At 40.6% G+C, this 27,081-nt stretch overlaps 1 protein-coding gene across 10 annotated transcripts in view; it reads left to right on the forward strand.

The window, feature by feature from the left end:
* ITGB6 (integrin subunit beta 6) overlaps positions 1-27,081 on the forward strand; it is a 59,811-nt gene that overhangs the window by 6,395 nt on the left and 26,335 nt on the right. For 3 of the 10 annotated variants that reach the window (XM_032115268.1, XM_032115259.1, XM_032115258.1), the window contains 10 exons: positions 1,224-1,361; positions 3,361-3,519; positions 4,188-4,418; positions 19,012-19,088; positions 19,825-19,904; positions 22,681-22,885; positions 23,810-24,056; positions 24,876-25,041; positions 25,564-25,725; positions 26,471-26,566. In XM_032115268.1, coding sequence (XP_031971159.1) covers positions 19,028-19,088; positions 19,825-19,904; positions 22,681-22,885; positions 23,810-24,056; positions 24,876-25,041; positions 25,564-25,725; positions 26,471-26,566 — 1,017 coding nt within the window. In that variant the 5' untranslated portion in view covers positions 1,224-1,361; positions 3,361-3,519; positions 4,188-4,418; positions 19,012-19,027. Of the gene's footprint in view, positions 1-1,223; positions 1,362-3,360; positions 3,520-4,187; positions 4,419-15,991; positions 18,908-19,007; positions 19,605-19,824; positions 19,905-22,680; positions 22,886-23,809; positions 24,057-24,875; positions 25,042-25,563; positions 25,726-26,470; positions 26,567-27,081 lie in introns of those variants that run through there. The other 7 variants (XM_032115263.1, XM_032115261.1, XM_032115262.1 and 4 more) reach the window with 7 other exon arrangements.

A 27,081-nucleotide genomic window follows, 5' to 3' on the forward strand; every position in this document is an offset into this window, starting at 1 on the left:
CTGATCTAAATTTTCCTTATTAATGCTTTGAGATTGTTAGCACTACATTACATTTCATTCCACTCAGGCTTGTGACTGATAGAATAAAAATCATGTATTTACTACTCAGTTCTGTTCTGGATAGTGATTTCTGGCACTGTGCTCGGTCTGGGGCAGACCCTGAGTGGTGCCTGCATTTCTCCTCAGCACGGTGCTCAGCAGTCCCCTTACCCAAGAGCAGAGGCAAAGCTCATCCTCTCCTATAGCCTCATGAAGTGCCTCCTCAACCCATTCACTCTTTAGGTGCTCTTTACTTACAGATTGCAGTATGCTCTGACTCCACCCCCACTGTCATGCCTCCTCTCTAGCAACTTCTGTGTAAAATTTACCTCTGCTGCTGTGGAATTAATTCACCTGTGTTGAATTTCTGGGTATAAGTTGTACCTATACGTATGCTATTTGTGCAATTTCTGCCACAAAGTTCTGTTTCTGATTGAAGCAGCACTGTAATAGAAGTAAAAACATAAGCTGCTTCCATCACTACCCCCAGCATCTTTTATATCTACAAATCAAGCAAAGGCAGTATATGTCCTTCAGGATGTGAAGTGATAAAACTTAACACTTGTTTGACCAAAAGGTTTAACCAGAGATTAAGTAAATATCTTCAAGAACGTAGGCCCGAGGGTTTTGGCCACCTTGAATAAATATGTCTCTGAAGAATCTGTCCCATAAAATATTCATGTATTTCTATTACCTAATTTTGCATAACGGGTAAATAGGAGTTTATTCTCCCTGCTTTGATAAAGTTCTCACATGGGAATTTGTTTGGTTTCTGTATCTCCATGTTTTATGCCAGGCAGCTGCATTTTTTTTCTCTCAGGGGTGTATCTAGGCAAGTTTAGTACAGTCAGTGAGGTGGATTGTCTTAAGCAATGACAGCATTTGATTTCACTGAGCCTCTCAAAAATAATTTTACATGTAATTTTGTTCATTTTATGTCTGGTCCTCTGGTTTACCACCGCTGTTCTTGCAGCTGTGAGTTTTACCTAGTTCAGGGAAGTGTGTATTACCATTAAATGTTTGCTCTGAAGAAAAACAGTGAATTTCTGGGGATTAAGGGAGTCTTCATTTTATTACAGGAAAAATATTTTCTGGTCTTACTTATTGTTTGTGCATTAAGGCACTCATAGTTGTGTTTAACATACATCCTCTTTCCCTTCAAATTTTCCGTTCTTGATCCTTAGGGATTACTGAAGAAATAATCAATCAAGAGGATCTGAAATTACAGAATTATGTGTGGGATGAATCCAGCCTCGGATCTTTATTTAAGAAGGAAAGAGATCTTTTAATTCTGTGCCTCTATGAAGAAAAAAAGAATTATGGTAATGAGTTGCTACCACTGCAGACAACCTGGGTAATATTTTTCCCTGGAGTACATATCTAAGTACAAATTCACTTCTAGTTATTAGCAATATATTCCTCCAGGTATCAAGGCCAAAATCCAGCCATGTCTTTTGGAAGGTGTGTGTGGTAGGCAAGCACAATGGGGAAGAGTTTTGTCTTTCTCTTTTCATGTGATTTTTCAAATTTGGTAGAGAAGTTTTATTGCCATTTACTATTAGCCAGTCATTCTGTAGCTATTTAAATCCCATTTTTAAAGGTATGTAATAGAATTCCCTAGTCTGTCCCAGACCTAGTGCCACATTACTGTTAAAAGCTCAGGAAGATGTTATTTCTGACTGGTATCATGTGCATATCTATAAATGCATGTCAGCACCTGGCACATGGGCTGGGCTGCTGGGTTTGTGAGAGGGCAGGGAGAGCTCTGGTGCTGCTGACGTGCTGGGTCTCACCTGCTGCTGTCAGGACAGCTCAGCCCCCCTCACCACCCTCAGCCTCCCCTCCCCTCGTGCTCCCCAGCTGCCATGAGCAGCTTTCAGCACATCACTGACATGCTGCTCAGTGACCCTGTGCACCAGACTCAGCTTGCCAAGGCAATTTATGTCTCACTGTACCTGACAGGGAGCCAACAATGGGGAGGGCAGGGAGGTGCTGTCTACGCCACATGGGTTCTGGCTGGAGGAGTGTGTTGGGCTTTCTTGCTGTGCCCATGTTCTCCAGACACTTCTGGCCTCATAATCAACCGCCAATTTACAACTTTAGGTCCTAATTAGCTTCCAGGGACTTATCAGTGAAAAGCCATGATGTGGGCTTATATGGGGGCCACAAGTGTCACTGCTCTTTCAGAGCAAACTTTGTGCTCTGTGAGTTTTTCCATCCAATTCTAAGGGACCCTTCTCTTACAGTATAACCTACTTCTCCTACTCTCACCTTACTTCTTTGCTTATTAATTCCACTCTAGGCCCATGCCCAGCTCCCTGAAGCTCTTTTGACTGTCGTTTGTCCCCCTTCTCCCTCCCCTCTGATTCACCTTTGCAGCTCGGATGCTCTTGCAGGAAATTTCCTTCCACTCATGTCTTTTCACACCCCAGCACAGGCTGGACTGAACACGGAGCCATCTCTGGCCCAAAGCAACTTTCTGGCAGAAAGCAAATGCAGTCATGGGTGACACTGACATTAAAGAAGCAACCTCCGTCAGTCCCCACGACTTCCCTCTCTGGGCTCTGTTCTCCAGACGTGGTCCTCCCTGAGTGCTACACTGCAGCTCACCAGGCCCCATCTGAGGGCGGCTCAGGACAGGGACAGGCTGAGCAGAGCTGGAGTGTGTCAGAGCTTTGTGGGGGTGCCCTGCAGCTCCTGACATCACCCAGGCTCTGAGGGACCCCCCAGCTGCCTCAGGAGCAGTACCACCAGCTCACTGGTGGGAGTCACCTACAGGGACAAAGGGGATAAAGTTTGCTAAAGGGCTTAATTTCTTTGTAGGCAGGAGCAGGGGGAGGACAGTACGGGGTGTCAATTCCATGGCAGCACATCCCACAAGTCTTCAACATGGGGAGAGTCAGCACAGGCTGCCAGTTGCCTTCCCCACCTATGTGCCTGAGCCCAAAGGGCTGTGCCCCAGGTGTGATGAGACAGGGTGGAACATGAGCTGGTTATCTTCCTACCTGGGTCTTGTAGAGATGAGGTGGGGGCTTTATTTATTACTGTAGGTAGAGGGAAACATGGCAGTACTGGTGGTGAGAGGTCCTCAGCTGGGCCCGTGAGGTCTGCCCCTGTATCGGGGCAGCCTGGACATGGGAAAGGGGCTGGTGGGCTGCTGAGCCCACTGTGCCACTGTAGCTTCCAGCCCCACTCCAAGTAATGTCATTTCCCTGCCTCTTCACAGGTTTTTCTAATTCTCACCTTGGTGCATTCCTAAGCCAGCATTAGATCCTCATCTCATCTCTGCCTGTTTTTTATGTCTTCTCTCTTTTCTTACAGCTCCTTAACTACTGCCCAGGGAAATGATGTGTACACTGGGATGCCCCTGCTCTTTATGCCTGGCTTCCCACCTAGTACCTTAGAAGAGAGTGTTACAGCTGTTTGCTGCTCTGATTTGCAACCCAGCTGGCACTGATGCTTCCTTGTGCATTCCCTAAGGTAATTCTGCCTCTCTGCCATTTCTGCTTTTGTCTGGAGCTTGTCTCGGATTCCTCTGTTCTCTCTCCCAAACTAATTGTACTTTGCTGCTCAGATCAAAGAACCTGGTTTTATGTCTATTAAGATGAACATGCAATGCAGTTTATGAGGAGGAGGCTCCTTTGGGAAGTGTGAAAGCAGCAGGTGCATGTGAGGTGGAAGCACTGCATTGCAGAAAGAGGGGAGATTAGGATTATAACAGATACAAAACTTCAACATTACTCTTTAAAATAATGGATTAATTATTCCAGTGACAATGTGTTGTGTGTCCCTGTGCTAAGAGGGCCTTTATTTCTTCCCTCTGGAATGGGGAAAGCAAGTGGTTGCTTAAATCCCTATTGACGTACAGAACATGAATTCCAGTTTTGATTTTATGAACAGCCTCTATCATCCTGTCTTCTCTGGACTGCCTCATTCTCATTGTACTGTGGGGTTAGACATGCTGTCACCATTCCTATAAATAGCCTGCCTGGTTATGAAGGACCAGCAGTGTTTCCTCTGGGAGAACAGGACTTTGACTAATGGAATTTTAGGCCAGCTTTTGTCAGACTTTCTATAGGAGATAGGGTTTGGAGAGTAGAAAATCTGCTAAAGAAAGCCAATAATCAAAGTATTAATGTTTGAAACAGGCTCTTGGAGAATCCACAGAGAAAACTGAAGTTCAAAGGAGCAGGATGGTGGTGTGCTTTTAAAACAGAGGCTTGGCTTCAGGGCTGGTAAGAAGCAAGGCAGCTGCCATGCGGAGAAAGAGAATCTCTCTGTGATCCTGCAGAAAGCTGGGCTGTGGTGCCAGGATGTCTGCAGTGCCGGAGAATCTGCTCTGCACACAAGAAATGTGCAAGTGCCCTGGGGAGCAGCAGGTAAGGCAACATGTTTTTCTGTAAATTTTTGTAGCAAAGGAGGAAGTACCTGTGTGTAGAAAGCCTTGTGTTTCAGTCTTTAGCTGTTAGTAAGACCTTTTGACTGTGGAGAGCACTGTCAGGCAAACAACCTCAGAGATGGTTCAGTAAGGATGGATGTGGATGAAGTCCCCTGGTTTTAAGGATACAGGTAATTTGGGCTGTGTGACCCTGTTTTGTGAGTAAATGCCTTGGAGACACCAAAGTGAACACACATCCTGCTGGCCACGGAGTGAAGGAAGTTCTACTGCACACAGTGCAAGAGGTCAAACACAGCAAGGATGTGAATGACAGGTAACAAGGCTTGGTGGGTGTCTTCTCCCGACTATTAAAATCAACAAATGCCAAGATATTTGGGGGGTTTTCTTACAATTAGCAACTGATCTGGAATTCAGATGCCATCTCCCACAGCCTGGGCAGATTCCAAGGGTGCGTTGAATCGACAGCAGCACCCTTTGTGCAGAGCAACTCTGCACACAAGAAGATAGCCCTGCCGAAAGAAAAGAAACAAGCATTGCATTCAGGGATGTGACTAACTTCTTCTGAATGGCAAGGAAAGCACCATGCTTGCCAGTTATCTCTTCTGTGCGTTTCCTCAGTTGTGGCTGGGGCCATCTGATGAGTGTTTCCCTTTCGCTCCCAGCGCGGCGCAGTCTGTCTGCTGTCAGCAGTTAATGAAGTCACTTGCAAGACGCCATCCCCTGGGGAAAAGCAGGGCTATGAATAGACCTGTTACTCGCGTCTCTGGCTGCAATGCTCTCAGCGCTTCTTTTGCTGTGCCACCATCTCTGATGATTGTGCCACTTCCCAACAATGGGCTTTCACTCTGGAGCTGCTGCTATTCCCGATGCCAAAACCAGTCCCTTTCCTTCTGGCAGAGCTGTGGAGCTCAGTGTCCCCAGTGACAGGCACAGGTTCTGAGATACCATACGCTTACCAAAAATGTGCAGAAAGTGAATGAGTAACCTTATTGCAGCAAGTGCTTTTAATTATAGTCCTGAGTGAACATTACTGTCAGATGCATCATCAGGGCACATCCTGAAACAAGGAGGAAAAAAAGAACTTTTTTTTCAGAGAACAAAGTATTTCCATGCTACTGGAATAGAAAGGCAAACTGTTAAACTTATGAAAACATCACCTCTTTGCCCAGCTGAGCTTGAATGTCTAGGTATGGTTAAGCTTGTGTTTATAAGGAATTGTATGTCGGTCTAGACAGAGGTGAGTTATAAAAGAAGCAAAGTCAGCAAAAATAAAGAGAGATAAAGAATGATGAATCATGACAACATATTGCTCAAAGTATGTAAGATCATGTAAATACTTATCATGCTGTGTAGGGCATACAACCATTATCAGTGCAAGTAAAGTCTAAGACCATGCAATGCACTTTAGTTTGTGATTTTAGTTTATGTTTGTGACTTAACTCAAAATAACTTTACAGTTGAACACTTTGTAAGGAAATTTAGCTAACAATGCCAATAAATGGTGAAAAAAAGAAAAACTAAGTCAGCATTCACGTTGACCATTTCCTGTTCTCTCTTCAGGAGATGTCAGGGAAAACTTATTTTAAAAAGGTTTTGTTTCATATACACCGTTTATTATTTTATATCAGAGTTGATGGTCTTAAAAGTCTCCCCCAAATCAAGTTGTCAAAATTTTAATTCTCAGAAAGCTATAATGAGGTTTTCAACAAAATGCAAATGTAGATCTTTCTGCATTGTGGTCCAAATGCCTGAACCATTCCTACATGAGCCGAGTTACAGTGGTTGCCACATATGAACCTTTGCTCAGATGCTTCATCCTCCTGCTTATATAAAACCAAAACAAAAAACAGCCCCTTGTTACTCATACTTTTCATATTAATTCTGGTTGGCTGAATTAGTTGAAGTGATTCATGACCTATGTTAAAATTTAACACAGCCTTTAGTGTGTTTGGCCTGACACATGGTGCCTTATAATATTGATATATCTCATCAAGCAAGCAATCTGCATCAGCTTGCTGAAGCATGCCTTGAAGGGAAAATGATACAGTAGTCCTGATCTACTTCTCTGCCAAAGCTTTAATTAAACATTCATGCTATCAGGTAGGAATGAAGGAGCTTGGGGAAATGCATGAGATGTCAGTCCTGTCATTAACAATATTTCTTTTTGAAAGTTTAGGAAGATAGGAATATGCCTCTTAAATCAGATGTCTGTGACCTCGTCAGCATCTCAATGGTATTAAAACTCTGATCTGTCTTGCTCTCTGGTATCCTAAACCTAAGAAAACACAAATCCATCTGATTTTCTGAACTCAGTACTTTTTTCCAGTAGCACCCAAAGCAGGTGGGGTGAGTTCAGCAGAGCAGAACTGGAGTAGTAGTGCTCTGGCAGTGGATCTCATCCTTTTCCTGGGGAACAGAGTTGTGAACCTGGAGATAGGCTTCTCCTTAGGGTTTGCCTCCCATTGCTGGCACCCAGACAGCCTGAAGGCTGGTAAGGCAATCCTCAGCCTTCTGCAGGCCACTTGTGTGGGAGGTAGAGCCTGGTCCAAATGAGGTTTCATTTAGCACTAACTGCCCCTGAAATGAGGCTCTGCCAGACTAGTTAGGAATGGCACTTGTATGATAAAGCCTTCTGGCTGTGCAGAGGTGTGTTATGACGGTCATGGAGAGAGTGTTTTTCTTCCCTTAGCGGAACTGTCTGGGGGTAGAAAATGCAAATGCTGCCGTTTCTCCCCAGGGCAGAAAACCTACTTGGAATGATGACCCTTAGCATCCCTAGAAGATGCTTCTTCCCTCCTTGAGAACCATGCTAGCAGCAATTAATCTCATCCAACAGCAGAGGATATTAAAACCTCAGCCAATACCTCAAATGGTTGTTTAAAATCAGCTTCAGCAAGCTTTGCTTCCTCTCTGACCCTTTCCTGGCTTCCACATCTCTTGTGCTTGGCTGTCCTCCACTCAGGCTTTCAGCCTCAAATTTGGAAATCCCCTGCTTCTGACAGTGGACTGTTATTCTTCTGGCAATATTTACCTGCCATCCTTGTGGAATAGAATCAAGGCCTCTGCGGTGCCTGTGCCGTTACCCAGAGTATTAATAAACATTGTAAACAGATAGAGATTGTCAGATTTCTGCCACAAGAGCTGCACTGAGGAATTTCCTCAGCCAGGAAGGCTGCCCAGGCTGGAGCTTGTGATGCTTTGTCTGACTCTGAGCCTGGACTGGTTCTGGTTGTAAGAGGGGAGAAATTATTTCTGAGGAACAATCTTCCTCAAGCTTCACTATAACAACAGAAGAAGCACAATACCAGGTTTGTGAAGAAAATGATACGCCATAAAAACCATGACCTTAGAAGAATATACGTGAAAGGCCAAGTCTTGAATGATTCATTAATATGCAAGTTCAGAAGGATGAGTTAAATCAAACTTTCATTGCCCAACCCACAAGCACAGCAAATAAACTTAAGAGGGGGTTTTGAAGCAGCAGGGGAAAAAAGAAAAATACTCATTTTGATGTGGTCAGGACAAATCAGATGGTAACACATGAGAACATAAACATCAGTACAGGATGAAGGAAAAATAGGCTTTATTACTCCCCTTGAGCAAACTGATGATGAAGGAGACCTAGTAAAAATGAATGTTTTTATCAGTAATATGATGCACAGGCATCGTGAATAGCTGTGTGTCAGCGCAGTCTGAATAAATTACTGCAATGGTTTTGTTTACTTCTCTGTATGCTTAAAACTGAATATTGATCAAATTTCACAAAATTAGACAGAAAATTATGACATCATAAGAACATGACAAGTACACACTTTCCACAAGTGCTGACACTACTATTTAGATAATCTAAATTCAAATTTTTACCATTATTTTTGGCTATTATGTCAATGTACCCATCCTGTCTAGTCTTCATGTTAACATGACACAGGCAGAAGAAGTTGTTTCTGTTTTCTCTACATGCAAGAAAGTTGATACACTACAGAGCTTGAGAGGAACTCGCCTGGCTTTGTAGTACAGAAAGAAAGGTGTACTCTGTACATCTGATATGCCCAAGTTAAGAACCAGTTTGCTCTTGACTGCGTTTATGGAAAGAGCAGAGTGAGGCACCTCCTGTGTCAGCCCAAGCCCTGTGTCTGCTGTTCCCTGGAGGTTTGATTATTGCCATATCCATGCCTTGGCACAGTCCTGGGAGCAACCATAACACCAGTGTTTGACCTGTTTGAATTTTTTCTTGGTTTACCCTGTTGCTCTCAGACGTTGCCGAGCACAATTTTTCTGATTTAAGAGAGCATTCAGATGCCTCTTCCAGATTAACATAACTCATTAATCTCTTTACCTTTATGTATGTTTCTCATGCAGTTTTAAAATTTTGTGGTGTTCCTCTGGTCGTTTGACACTCAAATGTCTCCACTGATTAGGGTGGGCAGAGTCTTACTCTCATCCCCCAGATCAGCATCTTACTGTAGATCAAAATAAAAATAATGTTGGAAAGAATCACATCATAACAGACTGAATAAATGACAGCTATGAGTCAGTGTCTGCATTTCTTCCCTAACACAGCACTACATGGTAGACTGGTTTTGAATAGGTTTTTCCCATAATTTCAGGTAATGATTAACTCCCAATGACTAAAATATCTCCAGGAGAACTGATGAGACATTTCACAAAGCTACTCAAGTTCAAAAGTATATGCAAGCTTTCATTTTAGCTCTTTCATGCAAAGATATACTTATTTTAACAAAAACTATTTTAAAACTGCCTCACAAACGTAAGTTCAGCAGTACTATTATAGCATAGTTTTAAGCTGAAGTTATTGTATTCCAGGCAAATACACACACAGTATGTGCATGCAGTTTATTATTTATTCCATTTATAAAACAGAAGCCATTTTAGTGCTGCTGGCAGTGCAATCATTTCTGGGATGAAATATAATTGTAGCAGCTCACATTGTAGGATAAAAGACTGAAGGAAAGAATGAAAACCAGAGGAAATCTGTGTGAGTAGGTTTGTCCTGAAGGAAAAGCTCCCACTCCAGGGTTTCATTCCTGAAGAGGGTGTGTTAAAGCATGCAAGATAATAAAGAGCAGCAGATGTCTTAAGAATTAGTGTTATGAGGAGCGTTGTGAGGAATTTAGCTTTTGAGAAGAAGGAGGATTTTTCACACAAACTAGATGAACTCTATTGGAGCAAACTTGACATTGATTTTCTGGAACCAAGATTTCTATAATTGGTATCAATATAGTACAAGGGTTAGGTCATGTAGCATGTTACAAAATAATAGATGATAACAATATATATACATTTATACATAAGTATAATCAGTACAAGAATTCTAAGAAATGGGAGAGGACGTTGGGGGGACACTTGTAAGTATTTTGATGCCTGGTTCTGAAAAGCAGAATGTGATGAATAAGTTAGGGAGAAAGAAATATCAGATGGGAGAAAAATGGACAGGCAAAATCAGCACTGACACAGGTGCGAATGTGATGTGTGTGCCCTGGGTGTTAGGAATAAAAGGGATGTGATACTTGAAAAAAACCTTCACACTGTCACAGAAATTGAGCCAAGATGTTTGTGTACAAAAACTGCACACACAAGCTAGAGCTGCAGCATCCAAGATGACCCCAAATCTTCCAAGAATAGTGAAGGATGGTGGATGGGTCATCTATGACTGAAATGAACTTAAACTAATGTGTAGTCTTTTAAGAAAACTGGAAATAAAACCAGTGGCACAGAGACATCACTCAGTAGCAGTGAAGTTGCCTACAGAGGCAGAGAGAGGTGGCAGGGGCAGAAAGGAATTTGCCAAACTAAAGGTCTTCTGAAGGGCCACTAAGGGGCAACATGTGACAGATAGGTCTAACTCAGATGATGAGCATGAAAGAGAAGCTCCCAAGCATTGCCTCATCGTGGGAGATTTTAACTCATCAGAAACAGAGTATAAAGCAAATGTTGCTGATAACAGTAGAGCCAGTTATTCCAGGGTATAATAGCTGGCAGATTTCATCAGCAAGCAGTCACTGGACTACCATGATGCTATTCTAGGGGATCTTTGTTAGGTAGTGATGACATAGAGCAGCTGGTTGTAGAAAATAACCTAGCTAAAGTTATCTCAACTTGATTAAATTGAAAATAAATGAAAGAATGAACAAGAATAGTCCTGTTCGTTTCTCAAAATTTGTCCTTGTGAAGTATTGTACCTAAAGAAATTAGTTAGTGATGTTAATTGGATGAAGGCTCCAAACCTATTAAAATTTCTTTAATTTAAATAATAACTTAAAAATCTGTAATTTGTACTGTAAGGAGAGAATGAAGAGTGCTAGCACCTTACAAATCCTTAGAAAAGAAATAAAAATATTAGAAGTTAGCAAAGAGAGTGAAAGTCCGCAGCATACCAGATCATCAGTGAAAATGGTATTTTGGGAACCTGGAAGAAGAGGGTGCAGTCAGATCTGTCATGTTTACAGACTTACCATCTGTAACAATATTTGAAAGACTGAAAGTTTCTTCTACCACACAAATAAAAGGGAATCTGGTACGTGGCAAGTACTCTCTCAGGTAGAGATTAAAGACTGTGTAGAAACCAAATTCTCTTTCTTCTTTTCTGTAAAGATGATGGTACAGATCATGGAGAAAAATGGGAGAATCTGTAGAAATTAAAGCTAACATTTACACACTTTAAAATTTGTAAACAAGGTGTAGTGCGCCCACAGTGAAGTGGTGTTTGTTATCCAACCTAAATTGCTCAAAGAAGAAAAATTAAATTTCAGGTACAGTATCAAGTTTTCCTTTAAAGATATCCCAAAACAAAGGAGAGAGAAGAAGTGAACTCACGCCTACAGCTTCATTAATTAACCTTAGTAATCTGGAAATTTTGTATACATTTTGCAAGAAGCAATGAACAATAGAGTGAAGATAAAATAGAGAAAATAAACAATAAATGTTTAATACAATGTATTAGGGCTGGGGAAATGTTTGCATGGTGCCAGCTGCTCTAGAAGGGGAATTACTGGGCTACCTTAAGGTTGAGTAGAGCTTTTCAAGCATCAGTGTTTCATCTAGTCCTTCAAAGTGTTAACACTTCCATTGTTGCTAAAAGTGGTCTAGTCAGAGGAGAAAAATATCGGTTCCATTATGGAGGAACAGAGAGCTGGAGGTGTGGGGTAGAACTTAATAGTACAAGTGCTGGATCACACCCAGACTGAGGTAGAAATGATTTCTGTTGTAAATTGTGGCAAGTTGGTTAGGTAAGGGGAAGACCATAATGTCTTGGTCAGTCGCAGAAGGATCCCAAGAGAACTGGGGTGGAACCATGGGAAAGGCAAAATTGATCCTCCTTAGAGATCATGTAGGAGACTTAAAGAAGGGATACCTGAGTGCAAACACCATTGTAGGAGGCTCCTCTGGTCAAAGCTCCTCTGGGTACTGAGAACAGTCTGTCAGCCATAATTAGGAAATGGCATTGGAAGAAATGCAGAAAATTAGTACTGGACAAAACAAAGAATGAGGGATATACAATTGCTCTCTATAAATACATCAAGGGGAGGGGAAAGAAGGGCAGGGCAAATACTAGGGAGGAAAGAAGCTATTTAAGTTGCCAGACAATGTTGTCATTAAAATAAATGGATATATATTGAGAGTTAGTCCATCCAGGCTGGAGCTGAGGTGGTTTCCAGCCATGAGAAGAGTGAAGTCTCTGAAAAAGCCTTCTAGTGAGAGTGACAGGGACAAACCACAGTAGGTGTATGTATCACAGTAAAATGGAAGTTATTTGTTTGCAAACTGGATAATACGAATTCCCGTAGCTCTTGCATAACGGTGAGTAGAGCCACTTTCTCTTTGCCTCTCTGCCAGAGTGAAGCAGTCTGACAAGACTTATGATGGATTTCCATAAGTTTATTAAGAGAGCTGTGTAAGGTGAAAGGACACATCTTCAGCATCTATAAGATCCTTTGCAGTGTTGTGCTCTCTGCTTTTTATAACTATGGCAATAGTATTTTTTGAAATTTTTGTTAATTTATTGGTCCAGATATAAAGCACGACTCTATGGCCTGTGTCGTATCAACATGCTACAAAATGTTAAGAACTAACTTTTTTTTAAAGATTGGTTTAAAATTTTGACAGATCTCTGTGCCAAGTGTCAGAATAAAGCACAAAAAACATATGAGATAAGAAGCATAAAGTATCAGTGGATCTAATATTATTGACAGTATTTACATGATTAATCATTTTGAACTCTTGGAAAACATTGTTAGAGAAACCTGCTCTGCCTTTTCCTTTTGGTATTGCTCAGCAAAATACTTGGAATTGATTTAGTTTGATTTTATTTTTACTTAGAGGTGGCCCTATTTACATATTCCTCGTTTTGCATGGGTTTATTAGATATATATAATATCTACAGTTCTGACAAGTACTTTGAATTGTAGAAGCACTAATCATTTTGTACAATATTGTTTTTCCAATATCCCTGTTTCCATGTGAGCAGACACTGTTGGTTTAAATTTCCTTCCTGCTTTCAGAAGAAACACACAAGAATAACGCAAGGTTTATAAAATACAGTAATAATTTACACTGACAAAGATATTGCACAATTTCTGACATTTCAGAAGCTTTTAACCAAGCTTATAGCAAAGAAAATGGAAGTAATGTTCTATTTAATGTGAGATGGGATTTGAAAAAAGGGTGCAAACAAAATTATAATTCTAATATAATAAGTGAATAAATTGTTTAACAAAGATGTGAACATCTCCAAAGGTTTTTATATAAGTCACAAAGCAAAATATTGCTAAAAGTTAACAGGACTCTTAGTATCACCTTTTTCCTACATGGGTTTGAGAATACTCATTTTTTTACTCCAGAGAAGCAGAGTAGCCATAAGATGGCAGCACTCTGCACAAAAGGCTCCTGAAACCACAAATTCTGCTCTTTTCTCAAGAAGAGACGGCAGCCACTGGCGAGAACGAGTGGCCTGAGTGTCTGTAAATGGAAATCGAACTGGCCGAGTCCAGCTGCTGGGAAACTTCAGAAATGGAGTTGCTTTCATGCAGTACCTGAGCCCATTTTCCTCAGTATTTAGTAGCTGCTTGGGTGCTAAGTTAAGCATTCTTATCTGTTTTGGTTATTCTAGAATAACCTTATTCAAACCCTGTGTTTTAGTGAAGCAATGTACCTCTGTAGGTCTAAGTACAGTAAGATCAGCTATAAAATTATTTTCTGTGTGCAAAACCAGAGCAGAATCACTTTTTACAAGTGATTTAATCCCAGCTCCATAGTTTAGAATTTACATATGGGTGGTCAGGCCTGACGACATTGTGTTTACCCAGCCTTACAGTCTTCCACAAGCAAGCCCAGCCTGGTGCAGGGCTATGATAAAGGGTTCTGTTTCCCTTGGTGCTGCTGCAATAGCAAGGCCATCACCTTGGCCTGTCTGTGATGGGGAGTGCAGGTCTGGTTTGAATTTAGCAGTAATCTAAACAAAGAAAGTTATGAAAAGTTCTTCACCTAAAGTGCAGGGGTCTGAGGAGCTGTGGAGTCAGCCCTCAGTGTAGTTCCCACCCCCAGCATGATCAGCCACCAGCACTGAGAAGTGCTTGCTCTGCTGCCTCTGCCCCACATTTTTATAGTGTAGGGAAAGCAAGGGGTACCACGTAACCAAGAAAAGCAAACAGAAAACAAGGTGAGATTTGATGGGCTGTGTGGAAGTCCCTGGCACAATTTGACTGTTGTGGGCTTGTTGACAGTCTGATGCCAGCTGATTTTCCTACCAGTTCCCCCTGAGCCCTTCTGCAGTTCAGAGGTTTGATTATTTCTCTTTGAGTGTGACAATGTAGTAAAATCCAAAAAGCAAACAAATCTTTCGCGTTGCTCACCCATGCCAAGAAAACTGAGAACAAAGGTTTGCTCACGCCCTCAGCTGGAACTAGCCAGGTCAGAGCTGTGGGCAAGGGGAATACAAGTTGAAAACACCCTGAGTTTCCTGCCTGCTGCTCACTGTTCAGTTGGTGAGCAATTCCTCCTCCTTCCTCCTCTTCCCCTCTGTTTGTTCAGAAGCAGGTTGTTGACTTCACTCCCTGCCCTCATCTAACAGCAGCATGCTGCTCCAGGAACAAGAGGAGACCAAAGCATGAATCACAACTTGAGTCACCAATTCCCAACACCTTGTTTTGCTCAGAGCTGGAGGGGAAAATTCCTTTCCTCTATGTGATTCTCCATCTCCTGTGACCCTCCAGAACTGGCTACAGACACTCCTCCTCTGCTTCCAAAACTGCTCTCCATTGTGCGTAGCCATGCTTGCAAACAGTACTTGGAGAGGAGAGTAGGAGACACCACATCTCAGTGGGCTCTGTGGCAGTGTTTTGGTCCTAGGCCCCTCATGGGATATGATATTGGTACACCCAAAAAACACAGGAGCTTAAATGAAGCAGCTCCACCACTGTATGTTCAGATCTTTGCTTACAGCAGGCTCCAGGTCACTCATACAGGACCCAAATGCCTCCAGCAGTTTCTCTGGATGGATGTCATTTTCTATTGGAGAAATACCCATCTCCCACCATGATGATTAATAAAGAAGGAGGGAGCAGATGTCTCAACAACAAAAAAAAAAGAAGTAAAAGTTGCTGATTTGTTACATTCACCTTCACTGTGAATTTCCCCATTAAATACAACGGTTTGTTAGGGATTGTCACTTCCTCTTGAAATGGTTTTGCCAGCTCTCCCTAAAGCACTGCCAGATCTGTACTGCAGCAAAGGCAGAGACAGGATAGTCCTTACAGTGTCACTGCAGTACTTATGTGTGGTTTCTCTCTGTGCTGGGCTGGCCTGTTTGCAGAACTCTCACACTGCTGTGTGGATACTCAAATCATCTCTAGCTCTGTAGAGATGAACCAAAGTTTCAAGCTTGGAAACTTTTTTCAGCCTTCATTGCTTAGCGAACTGACAGGCATCCTCTGAAACATCTGCCATTGCTGTTCTTTGGAACTGGGTCTATCAGGCTGCTGGGGGATATATATCTGTCCACACTTTCCAAAGAAAATGCTTTCCATTTCTGCTGGCCCAAGAGTATGGAAGCACTCATCTATACAGCTATAGAACATAGGTCTTCTTTGGGAGAGAAGTGTTTTAACCCGTAAACTTGCGTATAATCTTTACTTACTGCCTTTCAGGTTAAAAGGTTTGACTGAAATTTTAAAGTCTACTTTGATTCCCCACTAGAGATTGTCAGGAGCTTTCAGTATTTGATTGGGAAAATAAACCAGAGAGAGAATAAAGTCACCAGATGTTTCAAGCACAAAGCAATCTGCTTCTGACCTAAGATGCATTGAGGAGCTAAATATGGTGGAGAGAAGGCAGACTCCATCTCAAAAACAGAGAGAAATGTTTTCTCAAGTGCAAGGGGTGCCTCCCTGCACCTTTGTAAATATTCTGAGAATCATCTCAGCCAGGGGACATTCAGATTTTAAATTGTTCCATATTTTTCCAGGCTTTCAGGGTGTGAGTGTGTAGATCACTGGGAATTAAAAACTGGGCTGTGTGTGAAGCTGAGAGATCAGGGCTATATTCATGCCAGGAATGGGGGAAGACTTGCATTGTTCAGCATTGCCTACACTGAATGATAAAGAGCTGTTTTCTGTTCTGATGTGTCATTAAAAAACTGTAACTCTGATTTAATAGAGACCAGAATTTGCTCCAAAATGAAGATACAGTGGCTGATGGGAGACAATAATAATTGTGTTCTCTCTGCACTATAAACTACTTCTATGTGTATCTCATTGAATCAATGCCTTTAATTTGGGTGGGTGAAGCAGAATGTACTAAAAACCTTATGAAGAAGGGGAACCCTGCTGTCTAATCAAGCAATGCCACGACCCCAAAGGATTTTACACACCCTTCCTACACCAGCATGGCCACTCTAGATTGAGATTGTACTCTTTTAGTGATAATTAAAGCCAATAAAACATTGATCTAGTAGAGGAATTTCCTGGTCAACTTACCTTTAGTTATCACAGGTGATGTTTCAAAACAAGAATCATTTGTCAGCTTCCTGTCTAGGTATTCTTACCTTGCCCAAGGTTTACTCTTGGTGCATGCTGTCTCTTTTTCAGGACCTCTCTTAGGCCCCTGCTGTCTTTTTTTTTCCTGTTTTTGTTGTTATTTATTCTGCTACTTCCTTTTCCTTCTCTGCTCTCTCCAGACAATCCAGAGAGGTCTATTCCGAATAATTTGCAGAAACTTAGCTATTTTATTCGGTAAAGACTTATTCAGATAGTCTTTGGCAGCCACCCCACTCCGAGGCAGGCACTTAGCCTCCAGCCATGCTATTCTTGCCAAGACCTATATAAAATATTAGCTCACAAGCAAATGGGGAACTGATAATATCAAATAGAATTTGTAAATTTTATGTAGGCTGTATTATTAATTATCTCTACACTTCAAAGTTTGATATCTTGAATCTAAGTATTTGCTAATTGCCAGCTGTTCAGCTGGCTGGTCCTTAATTTGAGACACTGCTGGTGGCTGGTACGTTGTGGTGGCTGAAGGACTGCCACCGAGCCCTGTGAGTACCTCGTTTGGAGTGTTGTTATGTTACCAGGGGCCAGTGAGAGCTACAAGGTGACCCTTCTACAGGGAAAGCACTGGATTTTGGAGCTCTGCAAGGCTGTAGACATAGTAACAATATTAAAGGACACATACACAAATGTCAGTCAAACCCAGGGAGATAAGATGTTTGAATGGCTTCTTACAGGAGGATGTTTTTCTTAGCGAGAACAAACACTTTCAGTAGATTCCACTTCTTTTTGACCTTATGTAGTTACATAGGCAGTGTTCTCACAGAGTTTTGTCTTCACAAACTGAGGGAACATAATCTAATCAATGCTTTTTTCATGCCACATGAAATTGCTGTAGCTGAACAAGTGCCTTACAAAGGGCACTCTGAGGCATAGAGAGCAGCTGAAGGAGACTTAGGAATGTTGTTGTAAATAGAAATGTTAAGATATGGTTCCACAACAGCCTAAACTGGGCTGAATTTGGCCTAACATATTCTCACCTTTCCTGCCAATTGTGCCTTGCACTCTGGACTGGGCAGCCACAGGGTTCAAGGGACACACCCAGATGAAAAAACAGCCCTCCATCTTCCCCCAGAAGGTGACTGGATTTTAGTTGGATCAGTTTGAAAGGCAGCGTGTTTGGACATGAACACTGACTAGTAAGAGCAAAGGGGTGGGAACACAAGGGCAGAGCAAAGGTAGTCCTGATGTAATCCAGTTTGAGTTGCTGTTGAACCTACCCATAGTCTGTGTAAATACTAGTAAAATTGGATGTGCCTGGGAATATTTCCAGGCACTAGAATGAGATTGTCTATGCTATTAGACTGTTAAAATTCTCCCTGGCATGAATTTGACCTCTTCCAATTAACACTCACTGCAAAAAATTTCTGGGCACAATTTGGTTGCTAGAATAGTCCCAATAGGCACTTTGCAATCACAAACTCAGGTCTTTCTGTGCCAGTTGGCCTCAATGCCCAGGAATGTTTCAGGCATGTTGAGTTTAACTAATACAGACCCATCCCTACTTTCACTATTGCAAATCCTTGTGAAAAGACAGGATTTGTCTTGAACAAATGATTTTCAAAACAGACAATAGCAGGCCATAAAAGATGGGAAGAGATGAAATCTGGAAATAACGTATTTTATTTCCTTTTAATATGGTGGTAAGAAAGACATATTTTGCATTCATTTCAGGTTGGGAAGGTGGAGGAGAGATAGCAGTAACTTGTTATGCAGTTGTATCTGTGCTGTAGAATATTCAGCCACTTATTAGACAGAGTAAAAGCTGACATGATCCTGTTTTTCAAGTCAGTTGCTGTACTGCGAATGAAATTATTCCTCCTTCTATATATTAAAATAAATCCACAACTGCAGTATTTTCCTTTCAGTTTGGAATGTTATAAAATCAATATACTTGGTATCTTGAAGTACTGAAGCCAAGTCCTCAGCTTTAATCTGTGATTGCTTTTTTGGTTTTGCTTTTTTGGGTTTTTTTGGGGTTTTTTTTTTTCACAATTGCCTTTATGAGTTTCCCTCCACATCAGGAAATCTGAAAAAATGGGATTTTTACTTCTCTCCAGGTATACTCACTTGGCAATCTTAATGATCCATCTCTCAAAGCACTCCCTCAGGGAACAATTAAAGGCGTTATTTGAAGGAGCCTTTAAAGGGTTGTTGTACATGGACAAACACAGTCTCTTGGCTGGGTTGCTCTAGGACCCAGAGTGACTGGGATTAACAGAAATCTTCACCTGAATGAATTTTCCCCGTATGCCTTATAAGGAGTCCAGGGAAACAAGGAAGTGATAACCATGTTCACGTTACTGTGTGCACAGCTTGTCCTCTTTACCTGCCCAGGTAGCCCTTGTTTTCACTTTTGTTCATGATCCGTCCCGCTGGGGTTGAAGTTTCCTTGCAATCTGCTGTACGTGACATCTGAAAACTTACCCTCCAGGAATGCATGGTTTTTACGACATTCTACCTTTACGCAGACGATAATTAACAAGCTAATATTTTTTTGTCACGCAGCCAGCACTGAAAACGAATGGGGATTGAATTGCTTTGCCTCTGTTTCCTATTTCTGCAAAGAAATAACTATGTGCAAGGTAAGGCTCAGGGGCAGGGAGATCCATTTCAAAACCATTCTGCATTGTTTCTTGCTTGAAGTTGACACGAAATAGCTTTCTGTCCTCTGTATTTAATCTTTCCTTTCTATTTAATGATTTTTTTTTTGACAGACTGCTGTAGGGCTGCATTGCCAATTCATCTACTATTTGGTGGTCGTTACATAGCACAACAGGTTTGAAAGAGACAGACGTTTGAGCAATTTTGTTTACACTAATCACAGATTGATCTGCTAAGAAACTTTCATATGATACATATGAATGAGTGTTTCTCTGGTACTTACACAATGGATAAAAATCATATCCAGTATCTAGAGCTGAGTGAAGCAATTTTAAGCTTACATATAAGCTAAATTTGTTCTTTTAACATCTCTGGTTACTTCAGAAATTACTTACCTACACCACACCAGAAACACATGTAACACTCTCTCAGGTGCACTGGAGGAAACAAGTTAACATGTTCTACGTGAATGCCACCCGTAAAGCATGCAAAAGGAGGTATGTTAATTGCCAGCAATTCTGAGGTTTTAATCTTTATTAGAGAGTTAATCTTTTACCAATAGAACTGTCGTTAAGAAGGAATTTTATCAGTAATCCTAAATATGGCTAAATGTGTGCATTTTCCACCACACACATTCTCTAAATGACAAGTTTCTTCATAAATGGAATGATTAAGCGTATTATTAATAGTCTTTTATCTTCTTGGATTTAAATTCAGGGACCTGTTCTCAGGAAAGCACAGTGACTTGTGAAGATTGTTTGCTTTCCGGACCACACTGCGCTTGGTGTTTGCAAGAGGTAGAGTGATAAAAAAAAAATTTAAAGTAAGACCTGAAGTCTTTGTAGTCACTCCAAGTGATGAAGTATTGACTTAATAGGGTCAGCCCATGGTTTTGTAATGCATGCAGTGCTTAGTGAAGCCTTCCTGGGGATCAGAAGTGGAATTTAATCTACTCTAGATGGTCTGCTATTCAGAGTGTGGTTGTTTGGGCATTTGTTTGCTTGTTTGTTCGTTTGTTTTTTTGAAAAAACCACAACAACATCAACCTTCCAAATCTAAGGCAGAAATAGAAGTGCTATTAGAGGGTCTCAGATCATCAGCCTGAGAGCTGGCTCACTCCCAGCATTGATAATGAAGCACCAGATACAAAGCCAGAGGCCAGTCTGTATCGTACAGGTTACGTGCCAAGCCAGACAGTGTAAACAGAAGGTTTGCAGGTAGAAACAGTGTGTAAGTTTCCACATGTAAAACTTGCATATGGAAATTATTAATCTGGGGTTGATTTTAAGTATGGTGATAATGTCGGCTTTATAATTAGTATGATATAGATGTGTTTTGGTAAAACATTGGACTTAAAAAATATATCTGGATTTTCTTCCTATACCTTTGTTTCAGATTTTCAGTGCAACCCTGGGCAAGTGACTTCACATCTCTGCTTTTAAAACTTTCTCCTATAAATGGTGCTAAATAATATCTCCCCACTTCACAGTAAATACTCTAGCTCTTAGTTCATTAGCATTAACAAGATAGTCAGCTACAGGAACTAAAAACTTGACAGAAATACTAGAGAAATAAAATAAGTCCTTTTCATTTTAGTTTCTGGATTGCACCTTTGCTGCTAAAAGTTTTTATTGTTTTTGTGTATAGTAAAATGACACTTAGCATGGGATTAACATACTGCTTTATGAAATAGCTAACAAAGACAAAACTGCATATTTAAAAAAAAATCTAAAAAGACATCTTTTGCCATTTGCAAAATATGTTACCATGGATGTCAAAAAACCCCACATTTGTGTGTTTGCAGTAGTTTTTATATTTTTACTATAAAAGAGGATTTTATTGAGGTTGGATCACGTAATTTTGACTACTGCCATGTATTTTCAGGGGAAAAAAAAGAGCCAAACATAATTTAATTATTTAAAAAATCCCAAGACCAAAACAAGCAAAACTGTGGAACTATTGAAAACTTCAGTGCAGTAAACATGATTTTTCTTCTCATTCATTTCTTTGCTAGAGAAAAGCACACCAAAATTGCAAAAGACATAGGAGCTTTAGTGTCAGAGCAAACAAAAGCACCTCCAAAAAAACCACTGTTTTCTGTAGGATAAGAACACACTTTGTATTTGAAATATGAGGTTGTTTCTTCACACATTTTGAAAAGTTACAAAGTGTATAACTGATACAGATCTCCCTGTGAAAGGTTTGTAATGCTAGAATGGTGTATTTTATGTGCACTGTATTCCAGATGCAGTGGGTGAGAGTTTTGCCTGAGCAAAGGCATCAGGTTCAGTCTGGAGAATAATAAACCACTGCTCCCAGCAGGTGCCTCAACATTGTTTCCACCAAAATATATAGGATCCCTGACAATTTTCAGGCATGAAGGGTGATGTTTTGGTGGAAAGAAGGGTCATAGTTCTGGTTTTAATAGGTTAAAAGTAAATTTGTTTTGTCGTGCATGGGAAGTTTTTCAGTGACTGAATTCAGAGAATATTTGTGGCTTAATGGCTGATCCATGGGTTGCTTGCCCAAACCTAGGAGAGAGCAGCAGCCCCGTGGTATGGGCCCATGACCATCTGCCAGGAATTGAATGCTTCAGAGCTGGTCCTGCCAGGCATTGCCCAGGTTTTTGGTCAAAACGTCTTGCAGGCCAGAGCAGTTTCCAGGAGACAGCTGACTGATTTTGAGGATCTTAACTCTAGGCATAGCTCTGGGAAATGGTAATAAGGCACAGAATGGTTACTTTTACTCTTTGTGAAAGTAACCATTGACTTCACCCCTGTGCGAGGTTAATACTCACCCTGTAGCAGTGCTGTGGAAAGGAATGCATATCAATGCTGAGTAACAAAAATAAACTATGAGATATCAAAAGGCTTGTGATTTCCTCTGGATGGGAGAAGGTCAAGGAGGATGCTGGGCCAAATTTAGATGTGTGGATGCCGAGAGCACCGCTGGTGCTGGGGAAGCGTGGAGTCAGGCTGTGGTCATTGCTGGGCACCAGGCAGAAGAACAAGGACTTGATGCCTGCTTCAGTGAACAGGTTAAATGAGAGCTGAGGAGAAAGAGTAGGTCAGAAAAAAAGAACCAGTAAACACTGGGTAGCCCACAATCAGTTTGTCACAAAATGTCCAAGAGTTTATTATCAGCAAGACCTCTTCTGTTATTAAATGATGTCCTTCCATCAGCAGTTCAAAACTGTCTAGGAAAGACTGATGAATTTGCAACATAATCCTGTGAGACAAAAACCAGTGGCTCAGAGGGGCTTTGTGTTATCATTCCCAGTACTGTGAGAAGCCAAATGCAGTGAGTGGCACAATTCCCATTCCCCAACAATAGAGCAGTTTCTCCCAGGATAACAAGACAGTGTAAGTTACATTAATTATACACCTGTGTGACATGAGCCATGAAGGGCAAATTTGGGTTTCTGTGCCACCTAGATCTAGTTCTGCACTAGTTTGCACAAACTTGCACCTTTGTTTCCATTCCCTGCATTGGACTGACCTTTTGTCCAGCAGGTGCTGGCAGCTAGTCAGTAAAAATATTTAACTCATCCCTTCCTTCTCCTGTTTGCATTAGAATTACACGGACTCATCTGGAATTCATGGGAGGTGTGATACCCTGGAAAATCTTTTGTCCAAAGGATGCCAGTTGAATTTGATTGAGTTTCCCATTTCAGAAGTAGAAATTCACAGAAATGATCCTCTAACTGCATCATCTCAGAAGAACAATTCTGACGTCACACAGATTTCTCCCCAAAAATTAACTTTGAGGCTGCGACCAGGTAAGTCACAGCTTATAGGTGTGGGATATTTTGTTTCAGACAGTGTGATAAACTGAAGCTTCTTGGATTGAACAGTCTAAAAAATATCTTGACAGACTAAAGATGAAAATCTGTGTTGAGTCCAAAATTATCTGTTGACTCATTGCATGAAAACTAGGTTCAGCTGAATTCAGAATACTTTCAGAAGTGCTGGATACATCACAAAAATAAGGATCTATATTTTTAGTTCCCCTCTTCTCTTGCCAGTGAGGTGGCAGGGAGAGAATGAAAGCCCCTGGCTCCTCCCCAGCCAAGCACCTCTCCCCTGCTGGTCTGGCAAACAGACTGTCTCAGAGGCAACATAAAATCTTGCTTTGAGGATTTAAAAGGTACCAGTGACATTTATGGTAGCATTCCAGACCTACCTTGGGGTCCTTCAGATGTGAATTTTTCCTGAAGAAAATTTGGAATGAAAAAAGGTAAGAGACATTCAGCTAGGTCAGGTCATAGTGTTGGAACTGAGAATAAAATCTCTGTGTACGTTTTGACTTTCTTTAAATTTTTAAAGGATATGATAGGACCCCAAAGTTCTGCCTCCAGTTTTAATTAGTTCTATATCTAAATTTTCTAAAGCCTCATACTGCTGAAGGGATGTTCTCATATTTCTTCAAATTATAGCAATCAGTTTTAATTCTGTGCTTATGGCATTACTGAAGAACTGTTCAGAAAAAAAACCCAAACGTTAGAACTACTTTTAATTTTTCAGACCCTTATTTGAGATTTTTTTTGTTGACAGACAATTTTTGAAGTTTTTTAGTTAATGCTACTGGTGATTTAAAATACCAGATAATTGTCACCATATAGAAGTTTATGAAGAAATTGGCATTGCTCGTGCTTTCTGCACAGAAGTGCTGATCTGTATCCCACTTTCCCTGACCTTAATAGGACATGAAGAAACAATACAGATCAAGGTTCGCCAGACTGAAGATTATCCAATTGATCTCTACTACCTCATGGATCTTTCAGCTTCCATGGATGATGATCTGAATACAATCAAAGAACTGGGTTCAACTCTTTCCAAAGAGATGTCAAAACTGACAAGCAACTTCAGACTGGGATTTGGATCTTTTGTTGAAAAACCAGTTTCACCATTTATCAAAACTACAGCTGCAGAAATAAACAACCCTTGCAGGTAGGCAGGGAAAGTCCCAATATCTGTTTGCATGCCAACACTTAGTCACAACTTTAGCTAAAATTAATTTCAGCTGCTTCACTGGAAACTGCCCTCTTCCAGATGTAAATCAGTCAGTGTGTGAAAAAAGATTTGGTTCTTCTAGTTTCACCCCTCTGATCATTGTTCTGTTGCATCTTACATTATTTGGATAGAGGAATCTGGGAGTGATTCTGGTTTTTAGCTTTTGCTGCTAGTTACAAATGTGCTTAATATGTCAAAAAAAAGATATGCAGCATACTTGTATGTATATATATATATATATATAAGAATTCTATGACACTATACTAAGGAGTTGCAAACTCAAACCCATCACAGAATATCAGTTTCAGCCATCAATGCTGTTTTCCTGCTTTTTTTCCCCCTTAAGGTCTAGCAGTCTCCCCAGCCCCAGGCTGCCCTCGCCCTTAGCTAACCTGTGTAGGGGAGAACCTGTGCTCTGCAACCTGGAGCAGGACTGCAGCACCTTGGTGGTTCTCTCTGAATGCCATTAAGGAACTGCAGATCCCAATATGCTTCCAAATATGAAATCAAAGCACAGCAGGGGGCATGGCATGTTGGTAACTGGCAGCTCCAGGAGGCATTTCCCAGCCTTTTTGCAGATTTTTTACATTGCTCAAGTCACTGGATGCTCTTTAATTATCTTATGCTTTTCACTAAATCTTCGTAGGCACAGACGAGACATGTAAGACCAAAACCAACCCAGGCAGGCCTTTGAAGTAGCCATTGTAGTGATTTTACACTCTGTATTATCCATAAGCTGTCTCACTTTTCTTGCAGAAGTGTACCATACGAGTGCTTACCCACCTTTGGATATAAACATGTTTTGCCCCTAACAAATGATGCTGAAAAATTCAATGAAATTGTGAAAGGACAGCGAATTTCTGCTAATATAGACACTCCAGAGGGAGGATTCGATGCAATTATGCAGGCAGCTGTTTGCAAGGTAATTGAAACTTCTAAGTATAATATTATTCCATATATTACATCTTCTAGTATTACATGTTGGTATTTCAAAGTTACAGATTATTTTTCAAAACATTTTAACAGAAACCAAGAGCCTCATGAAATTTGTGTGAAAATACTTTTGGCTGTACAAGTAAAACCTGCATATTGCAATATTTTAGTCTAAATTTCCTTTTCATTGCCAGAGACAAGCCCAAATACCTGTATAATTACTGGGTCTGTCTTTCTCTTTAAATATTTTTTATTAATTATGTTTAGGGTAGTAAGCAGATTGACATGAACATGGCCAACCCATGTTATTAAACCCAGGGATGGGGAAACAAAATGTTAGCCAAAGACAATGGAATGAACATAATCTCTTAAGAGATGTCGTGTTGCCTTTGATACCTCCTTGAGAATGATGCTCTTCATTTATTTTGAGACACTGTTCTCCAAATATTTTGCTGTTTTTCTATGTTGTGATGCAGTATAGCCTGCTAAACTGATGTGTTTTAAATGACAGGAAAAAATTGGATGGAGGAATGATTCTCTACATTTGCTGGTGTTTGTGAGTGACGCTGATTCCCATTTTGGGATGGACAGCAAACTGGCAGGGATTGTTATTCCTAATGATGGGAACTGTCATTTGGACCATAATAATGAATATTCCATGTCAACTGTTCTGGTAATTAACTATGAATTTTGTACACTCTCACATCCTGGAAATTTAAAGACTAACACAAACAACTTAGAAAATAAGTGAATTATAGCACTGAAATGTGTAAAAGCTGGGGAATCCAGATATTTCACATAATCTATTTTATTTGTAACTGTTCATTTCAGTCAAGAGAGAACAGCATGTTTGTATGGAATTAGGATAGATTATAACTAAAAAAAAAAGAACAAATCTGATTTCTGCAATAGGAAAGCCCATGGATTTGGACTAAATACTATTTCCTTCTGCAGGGAAGGCAAGATTTGCATTAATTATGTTCCCTGAAAGAGTGTGAATTCAGGGCCAGTTCAGGAATTTTCAGGACACTGTTCCTGTAGAAGAACTTACCTTAAGATTCAGTGTTCAGAAATACTGAATATATACACTGTGCTGTTCATTGTAGGACAAATACCTAGTTGCTCTGGTGCAGTGTTTTCTTTGGATTAAATATAAATATATCACACAGATGCTACTGAGCCAAGCCCCCTCTATGGAATCTAGCTCTGTATTTTTCACAGAGGGGTTTCCTTAAAAATAACATGAGGAAATTAGATGCAATATCTTTTATTTTGTATACACGTATTCCTAATTAGAGTTTACACCACACAGAGAACACAGTGTTCATTATGATCACTTGAATGTGTGTTTCATGGGAGTCAGTAACTGGAAGTACGTGAGAAACAGACTGATGTGCCTCTCTTTTGTTTGTTTGCAGGAGTATCCCACAATTGGACAATTAACTGACAAACTCATGCAAAACAACGTTCTATTAATTTTTGCTGTAACAAATGAGCAAGTTCACATATATGAGGTGAGTAAACTAAAATGTTCAGTTTGCCAGTATTTGTTTTAAATTTCACCTTTTTGCACAGATGATAGAGTAATTCTAGTACTCAGGACTGAATTCTACAAGATATTCATGTGATAAAAATAACTAGGAAATTGTGTATTGGAAGAAAACTCTGCTGCTTAAGTGCTTCCTCATGTATTGATTTTGGTGTTCTAAGGTAACTATTAAATTGGATTTCAAGTTGAATCACACTAGTCCTTTAAATCAAGGATTGACAAGCTATGCATTGCTAAACTATTCAGTGTAATTATTGTGATTAGCCTTTTGTATTTTATAAGGCTAGAGGAGAGTTGAACCTTTTCTTACTTTTATAAAACAAGAATATACCTGAAACATGCCGTTATCTTCATGCTCAGCTCTGAGATCTTTGTTTGTTGGGTTTTTTTTCATTTATTTCTGTGACTCTTTTGAATGAAACTGATAGGACACCAGTGCCAAGACGAAAAGTAAAGACGATGATGGACAAAGTCCTCTTT

This window comes from Corvus moneduloides, chromosome 7 (assembly GCF_009650955.1).
Source record: "Corvus moneduloides isolate bCorMon1 chromosome 7, bCorMon1.pri, whole genome shotgun sequence".
NCBI classification, from domain to species: domain Eukaryota; kingdom Metazoa; phylum Chordata; class Aves; order Passeriformes; family Corvidae; genus Corvus; species Corvus moneduloides.